The following is a 25656-nucleotide window of genomic DNA, read 5'->3' as shown; positions in this document are numbered from 1 at the left end:
TCGTAATACGCTTGGGATGCTGCCTTGTTAAAAACCTTACCAGGAAAACCCAATGTGGGACAAAACCATGGTTAAAGGAAAAAGAGTGCAGCGCGTATTTGCTCCCCCTGATAAATGCATAACGTATTAACGTGAAATCTTCCAATGCAATAAATCCCATGCGATATGGTTGGGTAACTTCTTCCATGTAGCAGAACACCATTTCTTGATGATTGATCCTTTCAAATTGAACTTGAATCTTCAAATCTTCACATGGACTTATTAAGGCGTCTTCATTTCTTCATACTTGTGGAAAGAATACATGTGTTTACCACTGCACTATTTCATTCGATAGTTTTGTTTCGAATAATCATAACAATTAGATGTATGCCTTCTTCTGGAGGTCATATATACTACAAAATGATGATCAATAATTGATCACACTATCCAAATATAATTTCTTGGCAACACTTATTATCATCATATATATTTCATTTTCCAGTATCATAAGAATTAAGAAATTAAACTAATTACATATTTTGCTCATGGCTCTTCTGGACCATAAGAATATTATTCTCACTCAATGGTATCTCAACTCTATTTTTAATTAGACATTTCATTTTTCGTATGAGAATTTGCCAATGAATACAAAGAATTGTTGAATCTCACATAATCAACTTCAGGTTGAGATATCGATGATGTAGTCATATTCACTTCTCATGAGTTTGATAATAATTGCAATATTTAAGATATAAAATATGTAGGGCTGTGTATTTAAATACGTCGTATATAAGTTCTTCAGGAACTCTTCTTACATGAATCATAACAAGTTATTATTAAATCGATGTCATTAATAATTTCATCACTAGTGTAAGCCCATTGGAATATGAATATCTCTTTCTAATTTTTTCATCAAAGTTGTAAACATATCTTACTATACTTTGAATGAACATTTACATACACTACAGTTATTGTAAGAAACTAATGCATGCAATATGAGATATAGAAAATATGATAACATATTAACAAATATACAATGAGTAATGCATCTAAAAACTTCCTATATATGCAATAAATAATCCATTAACTTATGACTCACACATGCACATGAACATAAGACTCAAAATGATGCAAGACACTGTACAGTGTGGATTAAAAATCCATATTTCATTGGACTTCTGGTCCATATTAAACTTTTGATCATTATCATTATGTCGACAATAAAATGGACATATATTTCAGATCCCTTATTCACTAGTCCATTCTATCATGCATATGCATATTATTCATCGGTTCCATTGTGTACCGGTATCATAAAATTCCTATAACGTACATTCCGCATGCTATTTTACTATGATATCTGAATGCATTTCTCATTGGTACCATCATACTTTTCTAACATAATAGGCCATCTATTATAGTAATTCAGATATCTATACCACATATTAAGGGTATTTCTCACACTATGGTATTAGTATACTATTATTATACTTTAAAAGTATCAACTGCACTATCTTGTCATATATTGCATATTTATATTGGAACCGATCTTACAAACTACACTTCAGGTGCAGTGGTTTAAAGTACATTGGCAAGATCTATCTTGATGTATGCACATAATATCATTATCACCATAATCAAAACATGTCCCTCTATTTCTCTAGATGGGTCATAACGGTATACAAATCAAATCATAGATGTGCAACATATGTTGATACAAAAGTTGGCATGTAATTTTACAAAGTATCATTAGAGGGATCAACTATTTATAGTATTATAATTTTGCCAACTTACTTCAATTCTTCCCCCTAAGTTGGTAAAATATCTCAAATGTTGGGGCAATTCTTCACCAACTTAGAATATAATTTCATGTGCATCAAATTTCATCTCGTAGGATAATCATATATATTCAACAAAGTTCTATCTCTTCTGGAGAATAATTAAATTTGTTCTCTTCTAGAGATCAATATTAATAGGGGTAATAAATTGTGCAGTTGCTAATTTCTTATTCTATTCCTTATGTGCTGACATACAATAACCCCAATCAAGAGAATTGTTATACAAATATAAACTTTCTTGTAATTTCATTAAGAGGTGATATTCGGGATCACTAGAAACATTAATAGTAATACTAGTTATTTAAAATTTTCACATATAACTTGTACGTGGTGACCTTCTGGTCACCTAATATTTGTCAACATATAAATTATTCTAGTGAAATTCTGGTCACCATTCATTCAGAAAAACCAATATATTATCTCTTGAACTTTACTTTCAACACAAAATATTAAAAATCATAATCTAAATATAGCTCAATCTCAATGTTATGTCTTGCCATTCAATTTATTTCATATATTTAACATGAGAGAGCATCAGCACATTTTATTTCTTTCATATCAAATGAAACTTCAGGTTTTCATAACGGGGATTTATTAAATCCCGAATGGCCTAATTATTAATTATCACATCCAATCACTTTTCCTTTAGTATTTAATTTATGGTCAGTTTTATAATATTGGTGATCACCTTATTAGAGATACTTTATACATGGCCAAGAATATGATGTGATTTTAGTACACCAATGTGTTTCTTTCTACAATTGGCAAGACAATTAACTAATACTCATACTCTACTATAGCATTGATTGTAATCTTGATACATGCTAATCTTGTTGGACAACATTTTATATTCTTCTAGAGTACTTTAATGTACTAGAAATGATCTCTTCAGGAGATGCATCAAAATATGTCACTTTCTCAAATTTGTCATAGTCAATTATTGCTCTTTTCCTCTTCCAAGGATTCTTATTGTTGTAACCCTTTGGATTACCATACTTCATGTGTGCTAGTTTCAATAGCAACTGTTCTTGTCCTTCTAGGACATCAACTTAATATGTACATTTTTAGCTAGTATATAAATAATGACATTTATTCATATCCATCTTCAGGATGGTCCCTTTCTAAATATTTGATTATCATGTGGCCACCTCTATTAAATAAATTATTGATATTTAGGCTAGTGTATGTACCAAACTGAACATTAACATATTTAATTATTCATGTGCAAGGATTACATAAAAACAATGGAAGAAACACTATCTCCCCCTAATCCTTGCATATGGGGGTATAAAACTAGTCCAACAATCTTTAAATCCACTCTCTTCTCAAGCCATAAATTCTTTTAGCAATGCATGTATCAAACATAATAACATTATTCTTATAAACTCTTACTCGTAACTCTTGCCCAATTTTATTAATCTTTATATTGAAAATTCTTAAAACTATGGGCATAATAAAGTTTTCCACAATGTCATCCATCTCATGCTCGAATATATATTGTGCAATTATGTTTAATATGTAGATCGTATAACTTTTGCATGAGTTATATCCATCACAAAAACATGCATATATCATCTCAATCATACAATTATTTCTCATTCATTTTCGGGTATAAGAATCTAGTTATCTATGAATTATTAATACTCACCCAAAGTGTGGTATCTAGAATAACCACCAAATTAAAAGACATTATGTCAACTTTTCTAAGCTTTTGTATAATCATTCTCATGACTTCTTGTTTATAAAATCACATTAGTATTGTGAATTGTAGATTATATAAGCAACATATTCTAGAAACTAATAGAAGTTTCTAAGTCATATATGTATCTTCATATTATTTTGAGGATTTTTGAGCTTTCATAAATTTAAGGAACTTCAGGTCCATCTGTATGAGTATATTATGTTCAATCAATTCATTATTCCTATAATCCAACTTAATGTAGGCATATAATATCATATATGATCTATCTTAATCACACATCAATAACTTTTTCAATATAGAAATCACGTCAGTAGATTTTATCATGATATCAACTTATAAGGTTGCTAACAACATACATGCCATGTCAGCGAAATGAAGAAAAACATACTTAGATATTTCACAGAATTCAATATATCAAGGTCATATATAAACTTATGTAGTGCATAATTCAGTGTACACATCAATCATAGTTTTATAAATTCTATGCATTATGTAAAACACTTTAGAGAAATTAACTCTTCATAGTTAAAAGAACCCGAGCCCTATGCATCACAATATGTATATGACATGTGAATAAGAAAATCATAACTAACATCTTGATAAATAACATATATTATGTATAAATCACTAAAACAGATTTACTACCCCATATAAATAATCACAAGTATTCAAGAAATAAAGGTTCAAACAATATCAACTTTATGATACTCCATGATCAATGTTAACTAGGCCTCTAACAGGATGAATAGACACATTAATAGGATAAAAATTATATATGTCTTGAATCAATGTTCAACAAAGATTCATGGTCAACTAGCTAAAATCATGGTCGATCGTCAGCAACAAAGTTCTTGATTTTTGAATAATTATTGAAGTGCCTAGCATGAGCTTTAAATAGGCAGTATGGCCGTTGAATGTACACATCAAATTAGCAAACCATTAGCTAAATAAACGGAGCTAATCAGCTAACTTACAAAAGATAAATACTACTAAGCTGATAAGCTAGTAAATTAAGTCAACCGTTATAAAAAAAAAACAAAAAAAAAAAAAAAAAATTCTTAACTATCCTATATTATAAACCGAGACTAAGAAAAAATCATAATTGTTTAATTCTTATAATTTCATTTAAGACTTGCAATGCCGGCTTTCAGAATACAAATTTGATTGAAAACAATTACGGAGTACATAATTGTAAATGCATGTGATTAATCACACACATTTTGCAAAGCAATGACTTCCAATATCTAGTATCCATAATGCGTATTCAGTAAACATTATAAAAGTATTAAATTAGTTCTTGATAACTAGTTTGGGATTTCAATAAAGTTGTAGAAGAATACTGATTGGAAGGAATGAACACAATCAATGCATTATTTGTATCTATAGAATTATATATATAGAGCTTGATTCTAAAATATATCTCATAGAATCCGCAAACTATTTTGACATACTCGTATTAAAATATAAAAATAATTAAAAATATTGTTTCGGAAAAGTGACATTATAAATTCAACTATGTATCTAATTAAGAGTTTAATAATCAAGCAATAAGACTTATAGCACTGACCATAGATTCCTTTGATATTTAATTCTTTGAAACTTATAGATCATAATGTGATTAACGTAATATCATACGATACCAAAATAAAGTAAGATATTACCAATACACATATACTTGTAATATATAGAATTTGGCATATACAAAGATGCAATAAACCATCACAAAATATTCTCAAAATTACGGTAAAACTCAAATTTCAATCACAAAATTATCTATGCTAGGTATTAATGAAGAGCAGACAAAATCAATTCGGAATGGTTCCTAACTGAAGAGTATTTTGAACCAATTAAAACCACCGAAATTGTATAATTGGATTACCTGGTTTGACAGTAGGATCAAATGTATTTAAGAATGAAGATTCTCACCATTCATGATGGACTCCACATCTTCCACCAACTCTGCGTGATGAAGCTTAAACTAATTTGATCATCCCAGACTATAATTATTGTGATACAATTATTGAATGGATGGGAAGATATATGTTTTAACATCCAAAGCATTATATAATTGGCTTAGAGCTTGGTGCTGATAACGTGTTATAAAATAAAGGGAATAGGAGAGAAGATTGAGAGAGAGAAGATTGAGAGAGAATTAATCTGTATGTTCTACTTGTATTTCATATAATGGAGGTATAGATATATATAGATACAATATAATTGATAGGGTTTGCTTGGAGAATAATAAACCCTAAAATCTAGAAAGTTCTGGAATGATACAAGGGTATAATGGGCATCCACAAATATATATTTCATAACAGAGGAGACGTTTTTTTTATTTTTTATTTTTTTTAATTTTTATATTTGGGATGAAAGCAATTATTTTTTATTTAATATTTATTTATTTATTTTCTTTATATTTGTAAGCTAAAATAGCAATAATATAAAATTGAATGAAAGATCGATGTTGACTTTAAACCTACTAACGATATTCGTAAATCGTAAATTTCTCTTCTAAACAATTTAAATATGATCATACAAATATATATATATATAAAAAAGTAATATTACAATAAATATGAAAGTATGAATTTAAACCAAATCAAATTTAGGGTGTTTTCTGTGAGATTGGCCACAATATGTGGCCGCTTGTAAATAAACAAGGGTAATTCCTATTATATATATTTTTTTTTTTGTGCAAGGTAATTCCTATTATATTGATATTCTCTTACTATATTTGTTAACTAACCTTTTGATAACAAAGTAATTTAACTTCGTCTGAAAAAAGAATAAAAAAACACATAACTAACTCTTACTACAATGACAAAGCAAACCCTTAATTAAAGCACTGATCGACTAACCCATATAACACCTAGGGATGACAGATGATTATAAAAGTGTAGAATTCGCACTGCACTAGGCCATCAGCACCAATTGGGGGGAATATGGGTCCAACTTTGGCAGGTAAGTAGGCGGGTATGGGTACAAAAGTCATACCCATCGTGGGTAACGGGTAGGTATTAGATTTGATGTCATATCTGTCCGGTTACCATTCTACCCATTCAATTTACCCACCAACTTAATACTACCACTAATATATGTAATTTCTTTTATTTTTAATTTTTTTTATTTTTTTTTTATTTTTTTTTGGTAATGATGTAGGACTACTTTTATTGTTATATAACAAATTGATTACTATCTTGTATAATATCCTATTTCGTATTAATTTATGTATTTACAACAATTTAGAGATGGCATAATGACATATTTTATAGGATATTTATTAAACAAATGTTGTTAGGTTAGTAGGTAAAACATAGGTAAAAACGGGTAGTGGATATCTACATGGATGATGATCGGGAGTGGGTTAAGGTTTTTACCCGCTTAGGCGGGTATGGATGTTGAAGTTTTACCACCACCGATGTGTCGGTGTAAAAAATTTTATTAGGTAACCAAGTAACTCCACGTAAACTAGCCACAGCGTATTGTTAGCCACATAAAATTCTGTAAATCAAACTAGAAAATTTTGGCTTCAATGAGATAAAGAAAGAAAAAGTTAAGGTGGGATAAGAAATGATAAATCTAAATTAGATCAAATCAAGAAAATTAAAATGGAGTAAAGTAAGCTTAATGACTTCATCACCCACTTGATTTTATTAATCTCAAAAAATAAAGAATGCGATTATGCGAAACGTGGAGGATTTGAAGAAATTGCCAGTTAAGCACATGGAAACAAGTGATGGTAGATGGGAAAGAAAATTAAAAGGTTAGGATGATTGTATGATGTATCTTCATTGAAAATGATGCCCAAACATCCTCTTTATCTAATTAAACCATGATTATTACACTAACTACTCCTATTTACATACACCGACGCGTTGACGTCTCACACAAATTGCAAATTGGCACCAAATCCTTTGGTTTTCTTTTAAAGTTGAGAACGACCCGTTCTTTCGTTTTTATTCAGTTGTAACACTTTTATTTTTACATTATTTACGTATTTTATGCGACTATAATTTTTTAGTTAAGAAAAAATATAGTTAAGAAAATCTTGTTAGTTTTATTTTAATGTATACTTCATATTTTTGCAATGTTTTTACTTGTTAAATTGATTATTCGATATTTATGATATTAAATAAGGATTGACACATTTCATGAGGCTACCTCGAATCTTGGGATATGATAGTGGTTGAGGTCTTGAGGGTGGTCATTGCCTTACCTCTTGTTCACTACCCAAATACTTGATCTTTATATATTGAATAACAAAAACATGTAAAGATTGATTGGCCGTGTTCTTCTCCTTGCCATTTTCTCATACAAATATACAATACTTATTGATACATACAGGTACCCTAAGGCTATATTAATGTGAATTAGCTCGGGCCAAAAAGGGGCTGAGAATGAAAGGTTCTTATCCGGTAGGGTCCTGCTTCTTACCAATCTAAAAAAAAAAAAACTATGTGAATCAAAGTGACTTAAAGTTAGGGCCTGTTCACATTTACTTAATTTCAGTTCAGCTCCAATCAGTTCAGTTCAGTTCAGCTCCAATCAGTTCAACTCCTAATTTACTTCTCTCATAAAATATTCATTTCAGCTCAGCTCAGTTCAGTTCAGTTCAGCTCCAATCAATTCAGTTCAGTTCAATTCAGCTCATTTCAGTAAATGTGAACAAGTCTTTAATTTGTATTAGGCTAAAGACTAGAACAACAAACGCGCTAATTCAACATTCGATATAACCCAACTCGAACCGAACCTGAACCTCTGGTTTGACAGATATAGCACTTTAGGCCCATCGCTCTCCATTTCTATCTGGTTCTAATACCAGTAACAAATCAAAAACCCAGATTTTAGACAGTAAAACTTGCTTAAAAACCAAGAAATATCCAAAAATGGCATGATAATCTGTTCACAAATTTTTAAATAAAACGGATGTTCATTAAATTACTGAACATCCGTTATAAAGTGACAATTAAATGCGGAAAAATTACACCAAAATGCACAAAAGTTACATTGACATACATAAGAGTTATTTATGCTTCATTGATAAATTTGATAAAAATGACACTAAATTTGACAAAAGTAAACCGTACAGTAAATTACTGAAAATCGGGTGTATACAAAAGTGATTGTAATCTGTTAGCTGTATATTTGTAAAATTCTACTCACAGTAGTAGTAGTAGCAGCAGCCAGCAGTCAGATCCAAAAATCTTCTCTCTCTCTCACTGTCGGTGTCATTTTTTAATTTATTTTCTGGCTTCACTCTTAGTCTTAAACTCAACTTCCCTTCATTCTTTTCTACTCTGCTCTCTTTCCTCCTTTCTCTCTCCTCTTATCTTTCTCTCTCTTCTTGGGGAAAGGAAGGAAGGTTGGTTGCATTTAAGCGCCGACAACAATTTACCCTTTCTATTTTTTTTCTTGATTTCTGGATCTTAATCCACTTTTAAGCTTATTGGGGTTTTTAAATTAATGAGGAGAGATTGAATTTTTCTGGGTATTATTAGATCTTGTTTGTTCTAATGGAGGATTCACAAAGTGGGGTTAGTATTTCATTCTTGTATTGATTTGATTTGATTTAATGCATTGGATTTCATTGGTTATATATTGTAAAAATTACATATTTTGCATTTTGGATCAATTGCTGTGAATACTTTTGGTTTTAAGATTGTATTTTAATGAACCCATTTGAGTTTTTGATTGATCGGGATGAATTATGAATAATTTTGAAGATTGTAACTTGAATTGATTAATTGAGCTTAATTATTAAATTGGGTATTGGTTTTCTATGAATTTGCTGAATTATGTAACTGGGTCTGAAATCTGAGTGTTTTGTAGCTATCTTAGAGTGAAATGATTGTAGCATCTGGATTTCCTGTTTACAAGTAGTTGTATAGTACCGTGAAATTGTTATGGTGTATAAGGAGTTATAACCGAGAATGATGTAGATGAGATTCGATCCTGGGTCTCGGGTTAGAGTGTATGAACTATGATGATCCAATGCCTGGGTTATGTAATTGAGCTTAATTCTTGCTGTACACTATAATTAGCATGAGATATTTACGAATCATAATTCTCAATGACTTGATTAACCATTCAAGCTCCTGCTTCTTAATTCTTAATGAAATTGATAGTCAAAATTTATTCACCGTACATAATTCACTATGATTTGTATTTTTGTATACATCGTGGCTTCATGCTGATTCTGGAACTGGATCTTCTGCATTATTGTAGTTGAAGCCCACAAAAACAAGTGAACAAGTATGCCAGATCTGTAGTGATAAGATCGGCACAACTGTAGATGGAGAGCCATTTGTTGCCTGTGATGTTTGTGCCTTTCCTGTGTGTCGTGCTTGTTATGAGTATGAGCGGAAGGATGGCAACCAATCTTGCCCACAATGCAAGACAAGATACAAGAGGCAGAAAGGTGCGTCTTAAGTGACATGCCTGTGTATTAATTTCTGTAGTGATTATGGAAAATGTGCTAAAAAATGGTGATTAATGAGTGTTATTTCCTTTTTTTACAGGCAGTCCTGCAATACATGGAGAAAAGGTGGAAGATTCTGATGTTGATGATGTGGTCAGTGACATCAATGAGCCTTCAGGAATTTCTATACCGAAGGAGAAGCCGCAGGAGAGAATGCTTGGTTGGCATATGAACCAGGGACAATCTGGAGAGCTTGGTCCCCCTAGCTATGATAGAGAGGTTCCTATCAGCCACAGCCATATCCCTCGGCTTGCTAGCGGACGCACGGTATTTATTCTCTTATAGTTTTGGAAGTTGTTTTCTGGCAAACAGATTATCATGCATTTATCCTGATTAAATGTTCTTGTTGCTGCTTAGGTTTCTGGAGACCTGTCAGCTGCTTCACCTGAGAGATATTCAATGCCATCACCTGGGGCCAGCACTGGAGGTAATGAACTTATGATAATGGTTTTTATATTTCTGGCAGTGATATGAATAGAGACAATGTTCAATTCGCTGTTGATTGAACTGCTTGCTGGTATAATGTCTATTTACAATATGAGGAACTATCTTTTTGCAGCCAATATTAGAATGTCAAGGGAATTTGCGTCGCCTGGATTTGGAAATGTAGCTTGGAAGGAAAGAATTGATGGTTGGAAGATGAAGCAAGAGAAGAGTACAGGACCTCCAAGTGTTAGTCATGCACCTTCAGAAGGAAGGTTTGCCAATGATATTGATGCCAGTACTGAAATTGCTATGGACGATCCATTACTGTGAGTACCCAGCTCAACATATTTATAAACTTTGATGCCCTTTTTGTTAGTATACTATATTTACAGTCACAACCTTTTCTTCTAACCGGCTGCATTTAGTAATTGTTAAAATATATTTTTTAAACAACTACCTACAAAATGCCTTTTTGGATGAAAGGTGGGGCTTATATTGACAAAATTTGTCTATTGAACTTGTACAGTTGAAGGTATATAGGCTGGGATGATTCCAGCAACAATAAAGTTTTATCCTATTGATCTTACAATGAGAACAATCAGTTCCTTTTATTAACTATTTCAGTTCCTATGCTATGTGGAGAATTTAAGGCTTGAAATGCTATTTGTGAATTTGAGAGCAGTTTCAGTTTTGTTTACGCTGATTCTTAATTCTTCAGTGGATGGGTGCTGTTTAGGATGTTGTTGTTGTAATTCAATAATATGTCAGCTATAATATGTCAAGGGAATAAATTAAAATAGCCCTTTTGCTATTAAGATATGATTGTTACATTTGCCTGACACTCAGATGTATATTTGCAGAAATGATGAGACACGCCAGCCGTTATCTAGGAAGGTTCCTATTCCTTCATCCAAGATTAATCCTTACAGGATGGTTATCGTTCTGCGTCTTGTTGTTCTTGGTATCTTTTTGCACTACCGGCTAACAAACCCTGTGCGTGATGCCTATGCATTGTGGCTGATCTCTGTCATTTGTGAGATTTGGTTTGCATTTTCATGGATTCTGGATCAATTTCCCAAATGGCTTCCCATCAACCGTGAGACATATCTTGACAGGCTGGCCCTGAGGTGACAAGCTTAAATCTTATAGACTTTATGCTTTAAGCACTCCTAATATCAGATTGTATGATATTGTTTGTAGTTTTTAATGGCGCATTTGTTACTTTGAATAGGTATGATCGTGAAGGGGAACCATCACAGTTAGCTGCTGTTGATATATTTGTCAGTACTGTGGATCCGTTAAAAGAGCCTCCCCTTGTCACTGCCAATACAGTGCTATCCATTCTTGCAGTTGACTATCCTGTTGACAAAGTTTCTTGCTATGTCTCTGATGATGGAGCTGCTATGCTGACATTTGAAGCTCTTTCGGAGACTTCAGAATTTGCAAAAAAATGGGTTCCTTTTGTTAAGAAATATAACATTGAGCCACGAGCTCCGGAATGGTACTTTTCTCAGAAGATTGACTATTTAAAAGATAAGGTTCTACCGTCTTTTGTGAAAGATCGCAGGGCTATGAAGGTGACAGATCAATTCTTCCTGTTTCATCTGGTGCTAGTATTTTGTTTCTGTATCTTTTCTTGATAGCTGTAATCTCCTTTGCAGAGAGAATATGAAGAGTTCAAGATCCGTGTTAATGGACTTGTTGCGAAGGCAACAAAAGTTCCAGAGGAAGGATGGGTCATGCAAGATGGGACACCTTGGCCTGGCAACAATACCAGGGACCATCCAGGAATGATCCAGGTATGTCCGTTTTATCTAGAGGTTTAAGAAAACTGTCTGTATACTATGTGGGTTAGGAACCTGGGTTGAGTTATGTTTCCTTTCTTAAGGTGAAAGTTGGTTTAGGGCTGAAATTCTTGCACAAAACAGATACATATGCTGCTACTCCAATCTACTTCAGTTTCATAATACATATTGGTGTTATTTGCAGGTTTTCTTGGGCCAGAGTGGAGGACTTGATACTGATGGTAATGAGCTTCCACGTTTGGTTTATGTCTCTCGTGAAAAACGGCCTGGGTTTCAGCATCACAAAAAAGCTGGTGCTATGAATGCTCTTGTAAGTAGTCACCCACTTAGCTTCAGCATTTCCTGTTGTCTTTGCTGAAATGTGTGTACTAAATTAATTGGTTAACTTACCCATGCAGGTTCGTGTATCAGCTGTGCTCACAAATGGGCCATTCTTATTGAATCTTGATTGTGATCATTATATCAACAACAGCAAGGCGTTGAGGGAAGCTATGTGTTTTATGATGGATCCAAACTTAGGGAAATATGTTTGTTACGTGCAATTTCCACAGAGATTCGATGGAATTGATAGGAATGATCGATATGCTAATCGTAACACTGTCTTCTTTGATGTGAGTCCTATTACATGTTCTCCCTGGTGCTGTTACAATTTCTCAGTTCTGGCTTCATATTTATTCTCTTTACTCATGCTCTATATCTTCTGCTTATAGATCAATTTGAGAGGTCTGGATGGTATCCAAGGTCCTGTGTATGTGGGTACGGGATGTGTCTTCAACAGAACAGCTTTGTATGGTTATGAGCCTCCTCTTAAACCAAAGGGCAAGAAGAAAGGTATTCTGTCATCATGCTTTGGTGGATCTCGAAAGAAATCAAGCAAGAAGGACTCCAAGAAGAAATCAAAGAATGTTGACCCTACTGTGCCAATATTTAATCTTGAAGATATCGAGGAAGGAGTTGAAGGTATGCGCTCGTCCATTCACTCTATGTTCAACTAAAGTTTGATCCTGTTGACCAAATTCATTGTTCAATTAATGGTTTCACTTTTGGTGACATATTAATTTGATGTTTAGGCAATGACATTCTTGTATTACTAGCATTCTTTTGTAGAGTAACTTTTTATTACCTCATTAAGACCCTTACACGTGTAGAAAACTGATGAATTCCTTTTTGTGTTTAGGAGCTGGATTTGATGATGAGAAGTCACTACTTATGTCTCAAATGAGCTTGGAGAAAAGGTTTGGTCAATCAGAAGTATTTGTGGCTTCTACGCTCATGGAAAATGGTGGCGTTCCACAGTCTGCAAACCCTGACACCCTTCTAAAAGAAGCTATTCATGTTATCAGTTGTGGCTATGAGGACAAGACTGACTGGGGAGCTGAAGTATGTTTTCTTTATCATCACGACTTCACTTTTCTGTTTTCGGCTTTAGCATCTATTTTTTTGATTGAGCTATAAACCTCTTGCTCATCGAGTCTCACCAGTGCATTTTAGTATTACATGATATTATAATGAGCTAGCAATTAAAAACACAGCTGTCGTACCTTCGTTGAGTTAATACATCATGAATATGGATGTGAAATCTACTCTGGATTCTCTGTTAGTCAACATTGAAAATATTGAAAGATATCTTACATGACTGTTTTTCATCATAATTCCCGCTCTTATCACTGATCGTGCAACACCAGACAAACTTATGATTGATGCTACTTTTGTGCAGATTGGTTGGATTTATGGTTCCGTGACAGAAGATATTCTAACAGGATTTAAGATGCATGCTAGAGGGTGGCGTTCAATTTATTGTATGCCTAAGCGTGCAGCTTTTAAGGGATCTGCTCCTATCAATCTGTCCGATCGTCTAAATCAAGTGCTTAGGTGGGCTTTAGGTTCAGTTGAAATTCTCTTCAGTCGTCATTGCCCCTTATGGTATGGCTACAATGGGCGGTTGAAATGGCTTGAGAGATTTGCTTATGTCAACACCACAATTTACCCAATCACATCCATTCCACTTCTTGCATATTGTACCTTGCCAGCTGTCTGTCTGCTTACTGGGAAGTTCATCATCCCTCAGGTAACTACAATTTGATTTGTGCAATACTTCCACCCTCTTAACTCTCATACTATGTGTCCCTTTAACTTCTCAGATTAATCGGCAAACATTTGAGTATGCTTTTCTTTTGCAATATGGTCGATGAAACTTGTAGAATTGAAATTGGGTGTAAATGACATGTATGGGAGCCTGGGAGGGGTGTAATTTTCTGTATATGATCCTTGTGCATCCTCGTAATCATCATTTTGATATCTTTCATCCTCTTTGAATTGCAGATTAGTAACTTGGCTAGTGTTTGGTTTTTGTCACTCTTTCTTTCCATCTTTGCTACTGGTATACTGGAAATGAGATGGAGTGGTGTGGGAATTGATGAATGGTGGAGGAATGAGCAGTTTTGGGTTATTGGAGGAGTTTCAGCCCATCTATTTGCCGTTTTCCAAGGTATACTCAAAGTTCTCGCTGGTATTGATACCAATTTCACTGTCACTTCCAAGGCATCAGATGAGGATGGGGATTTTGCTGAGCTCTACTTGTTCAAATGGACAACGTTGCTTATCCCACCAACCACTCTTCTCATCATAAACCTCGTCGCAGTGGTTGCTGGAATATCCTATGCCATCAACAGTGGTTACCAATCATGGGGACCACTTTTTGGCAAGCTTTTCTTCGCATTTTGGGTGATAGTCCATCTTTATCCTTTCCTCAAGGGTCTCATGGGTCGCCAGAACAGAACTCCAACAATTGTTGTTGTTTGGTCGATTCTACTTGCATCCATCTTCTCCTTGTTATGGGTTAGAGTTGATCCATTTACAACCCGGGTGACTGGTCCCGACATTCAGATATGTGGAATTAATTGCTAGTATGGCTCGATAAGGAGAAAGCTTTGCAACTTCCTCGGATTTATCCCATACTACATTCCAGCAATATTTGAAGGTATTGGATCATAACTTATCATCTCTTGGCCTGAAGTTATCGTCTATAATATGTATAAACAGTGAGCACATATACTATAGCCAATTGCAATTGTTTTATATGTCTTTTACTTTTTTCCTCTTTTTCTCCCTCCTTTTTGTTACCAAGCAGTTAAGTGTATTATTAGAAAGTTAGCTGTCTCTTTCAAGAAATTCTTGTATTTGGATCAGATTGGCCACCAGAAGCTAGGTCATTAAGTTAAATTTTTTGATTTGTTTTGTCATAGTGAAATTCGATAAGCAATTTCTTTGAAGATCTATGTAATACTGGATGATTGTACGGAGTTGTTAATTTGTTAGTCTCTCCACAAATGGTGGTTGATACGTAAATAGTTTACACCGTCTCCTTAATTCTTCTCCTACTACAAAGTATTTATTATGATTCTTTTTTCGAGCATTGGTGCTTTAAAGAATTTGAATTAACATTACATACATGATACATGGATGCATTTTCCAGCCATTCCAAAATAGCCCTTGTATTTTGTATTTTTTTGGTCTAGTGAAAGGTCACAAAACGTAATGATGGAGACGAGATTTGATATCTAGTCTTGGGTACCATCCTGAAGACTTAACCAACTAATTATTTGCCATTTACAATCTTATCCCTTCATAAGGCTTGGGAAATATGACTTGATAGAGTTGCGTTGCAACTAAATAATATTCTTATTGTAGGATTTTCCTTTCAAGGTAAATATTTGGTTGATTTAAATGTTTATTAGTAAAGTCTATTGAGGTCACAAGCGGATCCGAATAATTTGGTTTGGGTTATATCTAGGTGATGAGCCATTAGCCCATTAGGTTAGTTTCAATTCGGCTCTGGTTAATTCGAATTAAATCCTACTTTGGTCTATGGAAATCAAGCTATTATGAAAGATCAATCATTTTAAGCTTTTGACTAATGTCCTTGTATAAACGTCCGTTGGGATGAATGGATGAATCATTATGCATCACTTGAAAATTACATAAATCAAAAACCTTGGAAAAGTGGTTTAGGAAAAAGGTGCTATATTAGAAGACAAATACTCAAATATTACGGGAGAACTGTTAGCCTAAAGATCAATCAGTCTTCCCTTTTTCCTGCTTCATCTTTCGTTGTAAAAAGGAATTTGGGACCCGCAACGGTCACATTTTAAGTATGTTAATTGCATTAATAAATTAAATTTCAGTTTAGATATGAGTAGTTCAACACATTAGCTTTATTAAAGCAGCTGCATTTTGGTCAATTTTTTCAACTCTTTGCATTTTTCAACAGAAAACTTGCATGTAGTTCTAAACTTCCATTCACACATATTCTACTGTGTTACTGTTTTTTTACCCGAGGATTTTACATTGACATTGAATTAAGTTGACGTGACGAGTTTTGATCTCGGTGCTTAAATTTTATCGTAATAGACTTGGCAAAATTTCACCCGACTAGAAATAACTTTGAAAGACGATATGATATGTGGACAACGCTGGTTTTAACACGGCAGTTGAGACTTGAGAGACGTTACATAAATGTTAGATAGGTGAAGTTTTTATGATCATGTAGTAAATGAAAAACATCTGATTTCTGATAAAAATTGATAATATGCATTTATGAAAATATTGTTCAAAATGGAAAACAGGTCAGTTCTGTAAACTTTGATATTATTTACCAGGATTACTTGGATTTCTTGTCAGAAATCATGTTATCCCATTTAGTTGTCAAGAAATAAGGATTATTAGATACCAAATTTAGTTAAAATCAGAAATACAAAGCATTTTTGACTTTTGAGGATGGAAATTTTCTACTGGGTGCCTACTACATTATGCAGTTTTCAATTGTTGGTAGAAGTTTTTTTTCATAAGAGTCCTCACGGGCGCTCATTAAGAGCAAGTCCAAGATTATAATCGCAATCGCGATATGCAAATGTAGGTTGTAGCAATTGGCAACCCCAAATAGCCCGAAAATGTTCCCTATTAGTCCCCATGATATACAAAAACACCGTCGTAATATACATATTTAACACACCGCGATTATAAATCATAAAACTTGTTTGCAGGACAAATTAATCACCTGTATTTTAACAAAGTTGTATTGCACAGAACATTGTTCAGCTTTTCCTAACTCTACTTTAACTTCAGCTACTAATCTTGAAAATCTTCTAGTATAAATCCTTTCTTTTTCTCAATAGTTATGTAAGTACTTATATTCTGATAACACCTACTTAAATTTCAGGTTACAAACCTACATTTCCTGCTCTGAAAATTCCAATACATCCAACCCAAAAAAAGAAAAAAAAAAAAATTATATGAACTCACTTACAAGATACATGAGCATTACTTGTTTTAAACTTTTTTAATATTCGCGCTACTTCTTTTCTTCCTCTGTTGCTGCTGGCTTTGATTCCTCTGCTGCTGCAGGAGCTGCTGGTGGAGGCGGAGGCGGAGGAGGAGGAAGGCCACCATCAATACAACTCCTACACTTCCTTTCCACCCACCCTTCAATATCATGCTCACCATTTCCTCCAAGATGTCTACCTCCACACACTCTAGCAATGATACCGGCAATGACTGCAGCAATAGTTATCACAGCTAGCACCACAACCAGAGTCTCTATTGAGCGATGATTATACCGCCCCGTGTCGACTTCTACTTGTGGTGGCGGCGGGACTACTAGAGGTGGCAGATCATTGCTGCCCTCCTCCCATCTTCCCACCACGTTTATCCACCTATGTACACTTCTTGACATGTTATTTTGGCAAAAGTTGTATAATGGACTTTGTGTTGTGGTGAGAGTAATAAAGGGAAGAACTAAGAAGAGGTAACGTTAAGATTGTGAGTGAAATAATATAAGATTCCCAAATGAAAGTTTTAAGGACAATATATGTTTGTTAACTTTGTTGCTTGCTAGCTTAGGATCTCTTTTTGTTCAAAATAATGTAATTATTTTTGTGTTTTTGTTTGTCTTTCATGAATTGTATGTGTGTCCCACATTATGATTTTTGGATGTTAAAAGACTGCTAAATAAATGTATGTAGGTCACTCCCAATTGCTCTGTTGAGCACTAGTAGAGTAGTACTATTACACAGGAGTAGTAGCATTCATTCACTAGGAAAATTCATTAAGGCCTTGTGTAATTCTATGCCTTGAAATTTGAGAGGCAATTGTAGTTTGGTTTCTTCTAAAGATTGCATTCTCTTCTTTCTAAGTTAGTGGATGATAATCCTTAACGTTCGTGATACGCTCATACTTCGTACATGAAGATGGTTGTCACTCGTGTCTGTGTCTTGTGCCTAACCATAGCTAAGTCCACTCGCCATGGGTCATGGTGAATCTTAAAGATGATAGACCGAATACAATTCAAACGGACGTATCATTGTGTTTTGCTTGATGCCTTAGATAAATTATGCACACAATAACATGTCTACCCCACATTCATGTCGTGGCTTGCTTTTTCATGTTTGACCATTTTCTGCCACAAGCTAGCACGACTCAGTGTCATCTTTAATTACATATTGTCCATCTTTCTTTACAGTGGATTAAAGTTTCAAAAAAAAGGCTTCCTTGAATACTCCGTACTGGTTGACAGCAAGCAGAATTTTTTTTTTTTTTCAAATTAAAAATGAACTGCATTTGCTATCTAATTAACAACACGATTACATTCATTAATTGTATACCTATAAAAAATTTATGAAAATGGCCAAGGAGTTAAAGTCTGAAACCATGGACCATAACTCCATAAGGTCAAAATTATACCTTCCTTGGATATTCTACATATAGAAAGCTACTCATAAGATGCCAGCCAAACAATGAGTTACTCTAATTTACATGTACAAACTCTTTTATTAGAGAAATTATATAGTAATTAGTTTCTCTTCCCAACTTGTCTTAGAGTGAAATCACATGTTCTTGTTGTTCGCCCATTATTTTTCAGTGTTCTGTAACTTTTCATCAGTTTTCACCCCCCATTAATTTTGTTTTTTAGCTATTGACATTGCTCCCATGTGTATAAATTATCTTTTATTTTACCGTTCTACAGTGTGATTGAGTAAATTTGAGAATTTTTACTGTTTTAGTTTTTGTTATGAGTAGGTACTTGTAATTAAATTGTAGCAGTTGCATTATTATGTTATGAGTGAGGGATAGCTCAAGTGGTTAGAGCTTCTCTTCAGGTTCCAACAGATCTTGGGATCGTTTCTCATCACCTGCCCTTGTGGCTCTCTTAACACAAAAAAAAAAAAAAAAAAAAAAAAAAAAAAATGTCAATGAAAAACTCAAATTTTATAGGGAAATTCTCATTGGTAGCCACTTTATATTATATTTGATTAATAAAAAAAACACCCCTCCCCCAACCAGCCAGCCACCCCCTCCCCTCTCCACCTTTGCTGCCGGCACCGACCCATCCTTTCCCACCGGCGTCCAATTCCCGACACCCCAGCCCCAGCCGTCCCTCCACACTACTACTCCTACTGCCTCCCCTACTCCCTCACGCGCCAAACCTACAACGCTAGTTAGCAACCGGGCAGCTCCCCACACAACTACCACATAGTAGCTGCCGAATAACCAACCACCGTTGCACCAACCCGCAGCCAGCAACACCACACTGCCGCACTACCGAGCAGCGCCACAAGCTCCAATTTTATCCCAATCAATCCCCACCCAGCAATCGAATCAAATATTACCACCATGTCCTCACCAAAATCGAACCACCATGGACAACGTGGATTACGCTTCAAAGGGAAACTAATATTCGATTATTACAAAAACCATCTTACCTCACAAACTATTTCAATGGAAGAGAGAAAGCTCAAAAGCTGCTTCGGTTGGGTTAGTGTTGCCCAAATTCCATAAGCCCAACTTATTACATCTCAATCTTTTTCAAGGTTTCTAGAAAATTCTACTATATTGAGAAATTGATGGAGAATGGCGAAAGAATCTAGAAGTGGTGAAGGTCTTGAAGACTCTAGATTTATGTGGTAATTTGAAGAGCATGTGTGTAAAAGATTCCACACACTTATTCCACCTCCTTACATCACCTATAAATATAAGGAGTTGGGCATCGTCATTTGGGAGCAATGGATCCACCTACATCATCCTCCAATACTCTGATACCCTCGTACACTCTATGAGTGTCCTTATATCATGATCGGAGTTTCTACATACACACAATCTCCCTAATCCACTATTCCTATTTTATACTACTTTTTTGAGAGTTCCTATAGTAAGAGTTCTCTTGTAAATTTGTAATACTCACCCTTTCAAAGGTTCTTTTACTCTCCTATTTTCATATAGTGGATTATTTTTCGACGCTTGTAGTTCGTTGGTTTTTTTGATAATTTTTCCCACGTTAAATATTGTGTGTCCAATTCTCTATTACTTATCTTGCCTTTATCTTTCTCATAATTATTTATCAATCTCTACATCTTTTATTTGCTTCCGTTGTGCACCCACCTACCCTAACAGCTTCGATGGAGAACTTAAAGAGTTAGAGTAAGCTTCAAGGAGGAGGCTTAGATCTACCTTTCATCAAACAGTTTGGGGGAGATTTCTAAAAGAGAAAAAAAAATATTAATTAGAAAAAAGGGAGGAGAGAGAGGAACAATACGACTATGGAGTGGACTTTTTTTTTATTATGAATTTTAAAAGATTAATTAACAATTAAAATAACTCTAATTCAAAGTTAATTTTTATTCTAACTTTTTGACTAAACTAGTTATCGACCCCCAAGGTGCGATGCGCGCGCTCCATTTGACGAATCAGAATAGTTTTGCATAGCACTTAAGGTAAATGTGTAATTAGTAGGGGTGAGCAAAAATTTCGGGTACCCGGAATTGGAACCGGAACCGGTTAGGAACCGGCGGGTCCGGAACTGAGATTGGACCCGGTGGTTCCAATTCCGGGTAATAAATTAAGGACCCGGTTATAACCAATTCCAATTCCAATTCTCAACTTTTTGGACCCGGAACCGGTTGGGTACCCGGTTACCCAATATATCCTAAACTAAATAAATTTTAAATAATAAAAATATGTTACATGTATCTAATTTGTACAATAAAAAAAGTATTATTAATACCTAACATGAATACAAATAGCTTTATGCATATATAAATATAAGTATTAAACACTAATAATGATACTAACTAAAATAAGAATTATAATTTGTATTATATTTTAACAATTACATACATAAGTGGGTACCCGGAACCGGAACCGGTACCCGGTGGTTCCAATTTCAATTCCTAAAATTTAGGACCCGGTTAAACCAATTCCAATTCCGGTTCCGAATTTTAGGACCCGGTTCCAACCAATTCCAAGTCCGGGTCCTAAAATTTTGACCGGGTACCCGGTTTGCTCACCCCTAGTAATTAGTTTGTTGAATTTTGACATAGCATTTGTTGCATCTACAAATACAACGTTATTGTTATATATAGATTAGTAATGTTGTTGTTATTTATGTAGTAAGAAATTATAACGTGATTCAATTATGGGCTGTTCTTTTTATGTGAATGGATTGGTTTTTGTTGTTGTACCAAGTTATCAAAAGATTATTTTATGGCTTATCTATTAAGCTGTTGATTTGTAAGTTGAATTGGGCCTAGCCTAGCCTAGCTTATCTTAAAATTTTATACATGTTCAAATTGATAATATACATATTTAAATTGACACATTTGTACTTGAAATCTACTATTTGTTTGTAAATTTTATACATGTTCAAATTGATAGTTTTATATTTGCAATTTATAAATTATTTTAGCCGGATCTAATCAATGTGCATTTAGATTTGGGTTAAATTGTGTTTTTTTGTATGGTCGATGCTCCAATTTTTCTCTTTCTCTTCCTCTCTCTATCTCATCCCCTTTCCTTCATAACCCATATTTCTATCTCTCCCATTTTTTCTAACTTTTTTTTTTCTCCCGGCCTTTATCCCTTCTTCTAGCCTACCCCTTATCTCTTTTGAACCGGTATCTCTATTTTTCGGCCTGCCCTATCTCTTAGCCTCTACCTTTCGCTTTTCTAGTTTCCTACTCTCTCTCTCGATTATTCTTTCTATTTTGGCCCTTGTTTCTCTACTCCTTTTCCCTTTCTCTCCTTCTACCCTTCCTCTCCTCCTCAATATTAAGTAACCCCTGACCGACTAAACCTAGACTGAGTAATTCTTAAAGTAACCCCTGAATGAACCCTCAAGTAACCCCTGACCAAGTAACCCCTAACCGAACTCTTTAAGTAACCCTGACCGAATTACTCAAGTAACCCTTGACCGAACTCCTTAAATTACTCCTTACCTAGTAACTCGAGTAACCCATGACCGAGTAACTCCTCGAGTAACCCTTGACCAAGTAATTCAAGTAACCCCTGATCGAGTAATCCCTCAAGTAACTCTTAACCGAATGAACTTCTTGAGTAACCCCTATCTGAACGAACCCCACAAGTAAACCTTGACCGAGTAGCTCCCCTGACTGCATAACTCGGATAACCCCTAACAAAATAACTCGGGCAACCCCTGTCACACGGTGTGGCTTGCTGCACCAAAAAATTGTTGTGCGATAATATATGTTGTGACAAAATTGAGTTCAAATAAGTGAAAAAAGATAAAAACAATAATTGAAAATTATAGGTCGCACTTACTCCCTCTCTATTTCTCTCCGATCCCTCGAGCCCTCCTTCGTTCATTATTATTATACCATATACTCTTTCTCTGTCCTTTTCTCTCAGTCTTATTCTCTATTTATCACTCTCTTTATTTCTCTTCAAACCCCCTTGCATTTCTCCTATCCCTATATCTTATTTTTAGCCTCTCTCTATATCATCCTCTTTCCTTCATGACCCATATTTCTATCTCTCCCATTTTTTCTAACTTTTATTCTCCCGGCCTATATCCCTTTTTCTAGCCTACCCCTTATCACTTGTGAACTAGTATCTCTATCTTTCGTCCTGCCCTATCTTTTAGCCCCTCTTTGTGTCTCTCTTCAAACCCTTCGCTTTCCTAGTTCCATTTCTCTCTCTCGATGATCCTCTCTATTTTGGCCCTTGTTTCTCTACCTCCTTTTCCCTTTCTCTCTTTCTCCCCTTCCTCTCCTCCTCTATCTTAAGTAACCCCGGACCGAGTGATTCTTCAAGTAACCCTTGAATGAACCCTCAGGTAACCGCTGACCGAGTAACTCGTAACCGAACTCTTTAAGCAACCCTGACCGAATTATTCAAGTAACCCCTGAACGAACTCCTTAAATTACCCCTTACCTAGTAACTTGTGTAACCCATGACCGAGTAACTCCTTGAGTAACCCATGACCGAGTAACCCCTGATCGAGTAATCCCTCAAGTAACCTTTAACCGAATGAACCTCTCGAGTAACCCCTATCTGAACCCCACAAGAAATCCTGACCGAGTAGCTCGAGTAACCCCTGACAGCATAACTCAGATAACCCCTAACAAAATAACTCGGGTAACCCCTGCCATACGGTGTGGCTTGCTGCACCAAAAAATTGTTGTGCGATAATATATGTTGTGACAAAATTGAGTTCAAATAAGTGAGAAGATAAAACAATAATCGAAAATTATAGGTCGCACTTACTCTCTCTCTCTCTCTTTCCCTCGAGCCTTCTCCTTCGTTCTTTATTATTATATCATATACTCTTTCTCTGTCCTTTTCTCTTAGTCCTATTCTCTATTTAGCACTCTCTTTATTTATCTTCCAACCCCCTTGCATTTCTCCTATCCCTATGTATGTTTTTTAGCCTCTTTCTATCTCATCCTCTTTCCTTCATAACTCATACTTCTATCTCTCCCATTTTTTCTATCTTTTTTTCTCCCGACCTTTATCCTTTCTTCTAGACTATCCCTTATCTCTTTTGAATTGGTATCTCTATCTTTCGGCATGCCCTATCTCTTAGCCCCTCTTTGTCTCTCTCTTCAAACCCTTCGCTTGAAACTAAAAGAATTATAGATAAGTGTACATGTAAGTATGTAACCATAGATTATTAGATGGGCTTACCTTATGGAAGATTGTGACATAGTTCATATTATAATTTTATGGAATTATACATCTAAATATAGGCATGTCATGCATGAAACTCTCCAAACTTTTAAATCACTATATATATATAGTTTCAACCTATGTAGGACTCGAACCTACACACATGTGCAATGGCACATTGCTCTACCATTTGAGCTAATAGGCTTTCCAAAAACTTTACGGGAATCGACATAGATTATAACATCATAAACACCCAAACATAGCAGAGATTTGAAAAGCAAATTACCTAATGCCAAGGTGAAGACAAAGCATCAAACCTTCAGATTGAAGTTTAATAAGGCTTCAATTATACACTCTTGCTCCTCTGAGACATCCTGCTCGCTATGACACATTACAGCCCACCAAGCAGACACATGACTACATAAAAGCACGTCTATCTGGTCCAAACACACAACATACTCTTACGCTTTGTTTGGATAAAAAAAATAGAAAGAAAGGAAAGAAAGAGAAAGGGAGGGGACCAAACTCTCTTATATGGGTAAGGGATTGGGGGAAGGAAGGGAAAGGAGAGGGAGAAATCCATTTTCCCTCTCCCTTTAATAAACATAATCCCTTCAAAATTGGAGAGTTTTGGAGGGAAATTGGAATTCAACTCCCCCTCCCTTTCTTTCCTCTTCCCTTCCTCCTATTTCCCTCCCCTTTCTTTTCTTCCTTATTTGTTATCCAAACAAAGTGTTACCCTTGCTGCACTAATGTGCCATAACACAAACCTCGCAGACAAACAATAATAAGACCAAGTAGACTCATTGTGAGACAATAAAATAGTAGGCTTCACATACACGAGATCACACGTATCATGATAGGATAACAATTCTTAGGCATAATTGATATACATTAAAATCCACCACATAGCATAAAACATAAGTTATAAGAATATGTATCAGCATTGTCTTGTTTTTCTGTTAAATGAGGCATACCATTCCCTTCCATTAAAGAAACACAATTTGACATGTACACACTGCCTTTTAATTGTGCTTGTATTATAATCAAGCACCATGAACTGAGTAAAATATAGCATCTTATATTATAATCAAGCACCGTGAACTGAGTAAAATATAGCATTTATCACGAGTACAAACACAAAATCTGTGTATTATATGAAACAATGTAAATATGTTTACTTCATTAGGGCCAATAAAAGCAAACAGACCAAAAAAACCAATAAGCAAACTAAGAATCTAGGAAAATAAACACCTCAAGATATAAAGAAAAGCAAGATTACCAATATCACAAGCAAGCAATTTCACAATTCTGAAAGACATCAAGCTTTGCTTAATCAAACTTATACTAAATGTTGATGATATTAAATAATAATCATAAAGTTTCCTTTCAAAATTTGCAGAACTCGAAATTAAAACAACAGACAATCATACAAAATAGACATATGTATTTTAGCATAAATCAATCCATTTG

General features: G+C 34.7%; 1 protein-coding gene across 1 annotated transcript; it reads left to right on the top strand.

The window, feature by feature from the left end:
• The first annotated feature begins 8736 nt into the window (after positions 1-8736).
• On the top strand, positions 8737-15597 carry LOC145607728 (cellulose synthase A catalytic subunit 3 [UDP-forming]-like). Its single transcript, XM_081663323.1, has 14 exons — positions 8737-9053; positions 9745-9937; positions 10038-10264; positions 10355-10424; positions 10557-10749; positions 11284-11550; positions 11655-12000; positions 12085-12222; positions 12413-12538; positions 12627-12839; positions 12939-13188; positions 13406-13608; positions 13946-14296; positions 14551-15597. Exons 1-14 carry the CDS (start codon positions 9033-9035, stop codon positions 15133-15135), a joined length of 3183 nt encoding a protein of 1060 aa, XP_081519449.1. The 5' UTR covers positions 8737-9032; the 3' UTR covers positions 15136-15597.
• The last annotated feature ends 10059 nt before the right edge of the window (positions 15598-25656 follow it).

Source organism: Chenopodium album, chromosome 23, assembly GCF_948465745.1.
Source record: "Chenopodium album chromosome 23, dcCheAlbu1.1, whole genome shotgun sequence".
In the NCBI taxonomy this organism is placed as follows: Eukaryota; Viridiplantae; Streptophyta; class Magnoliopsida; order Caryophyllales; family Amaranthaceae; genus Chenopodium; species Chenopodium album.
The sequence above is the reverse complement of the archived record's forward strand: the minus strand, read 5'-3'. Positions and strand labels throughout refer to the sequence as shown.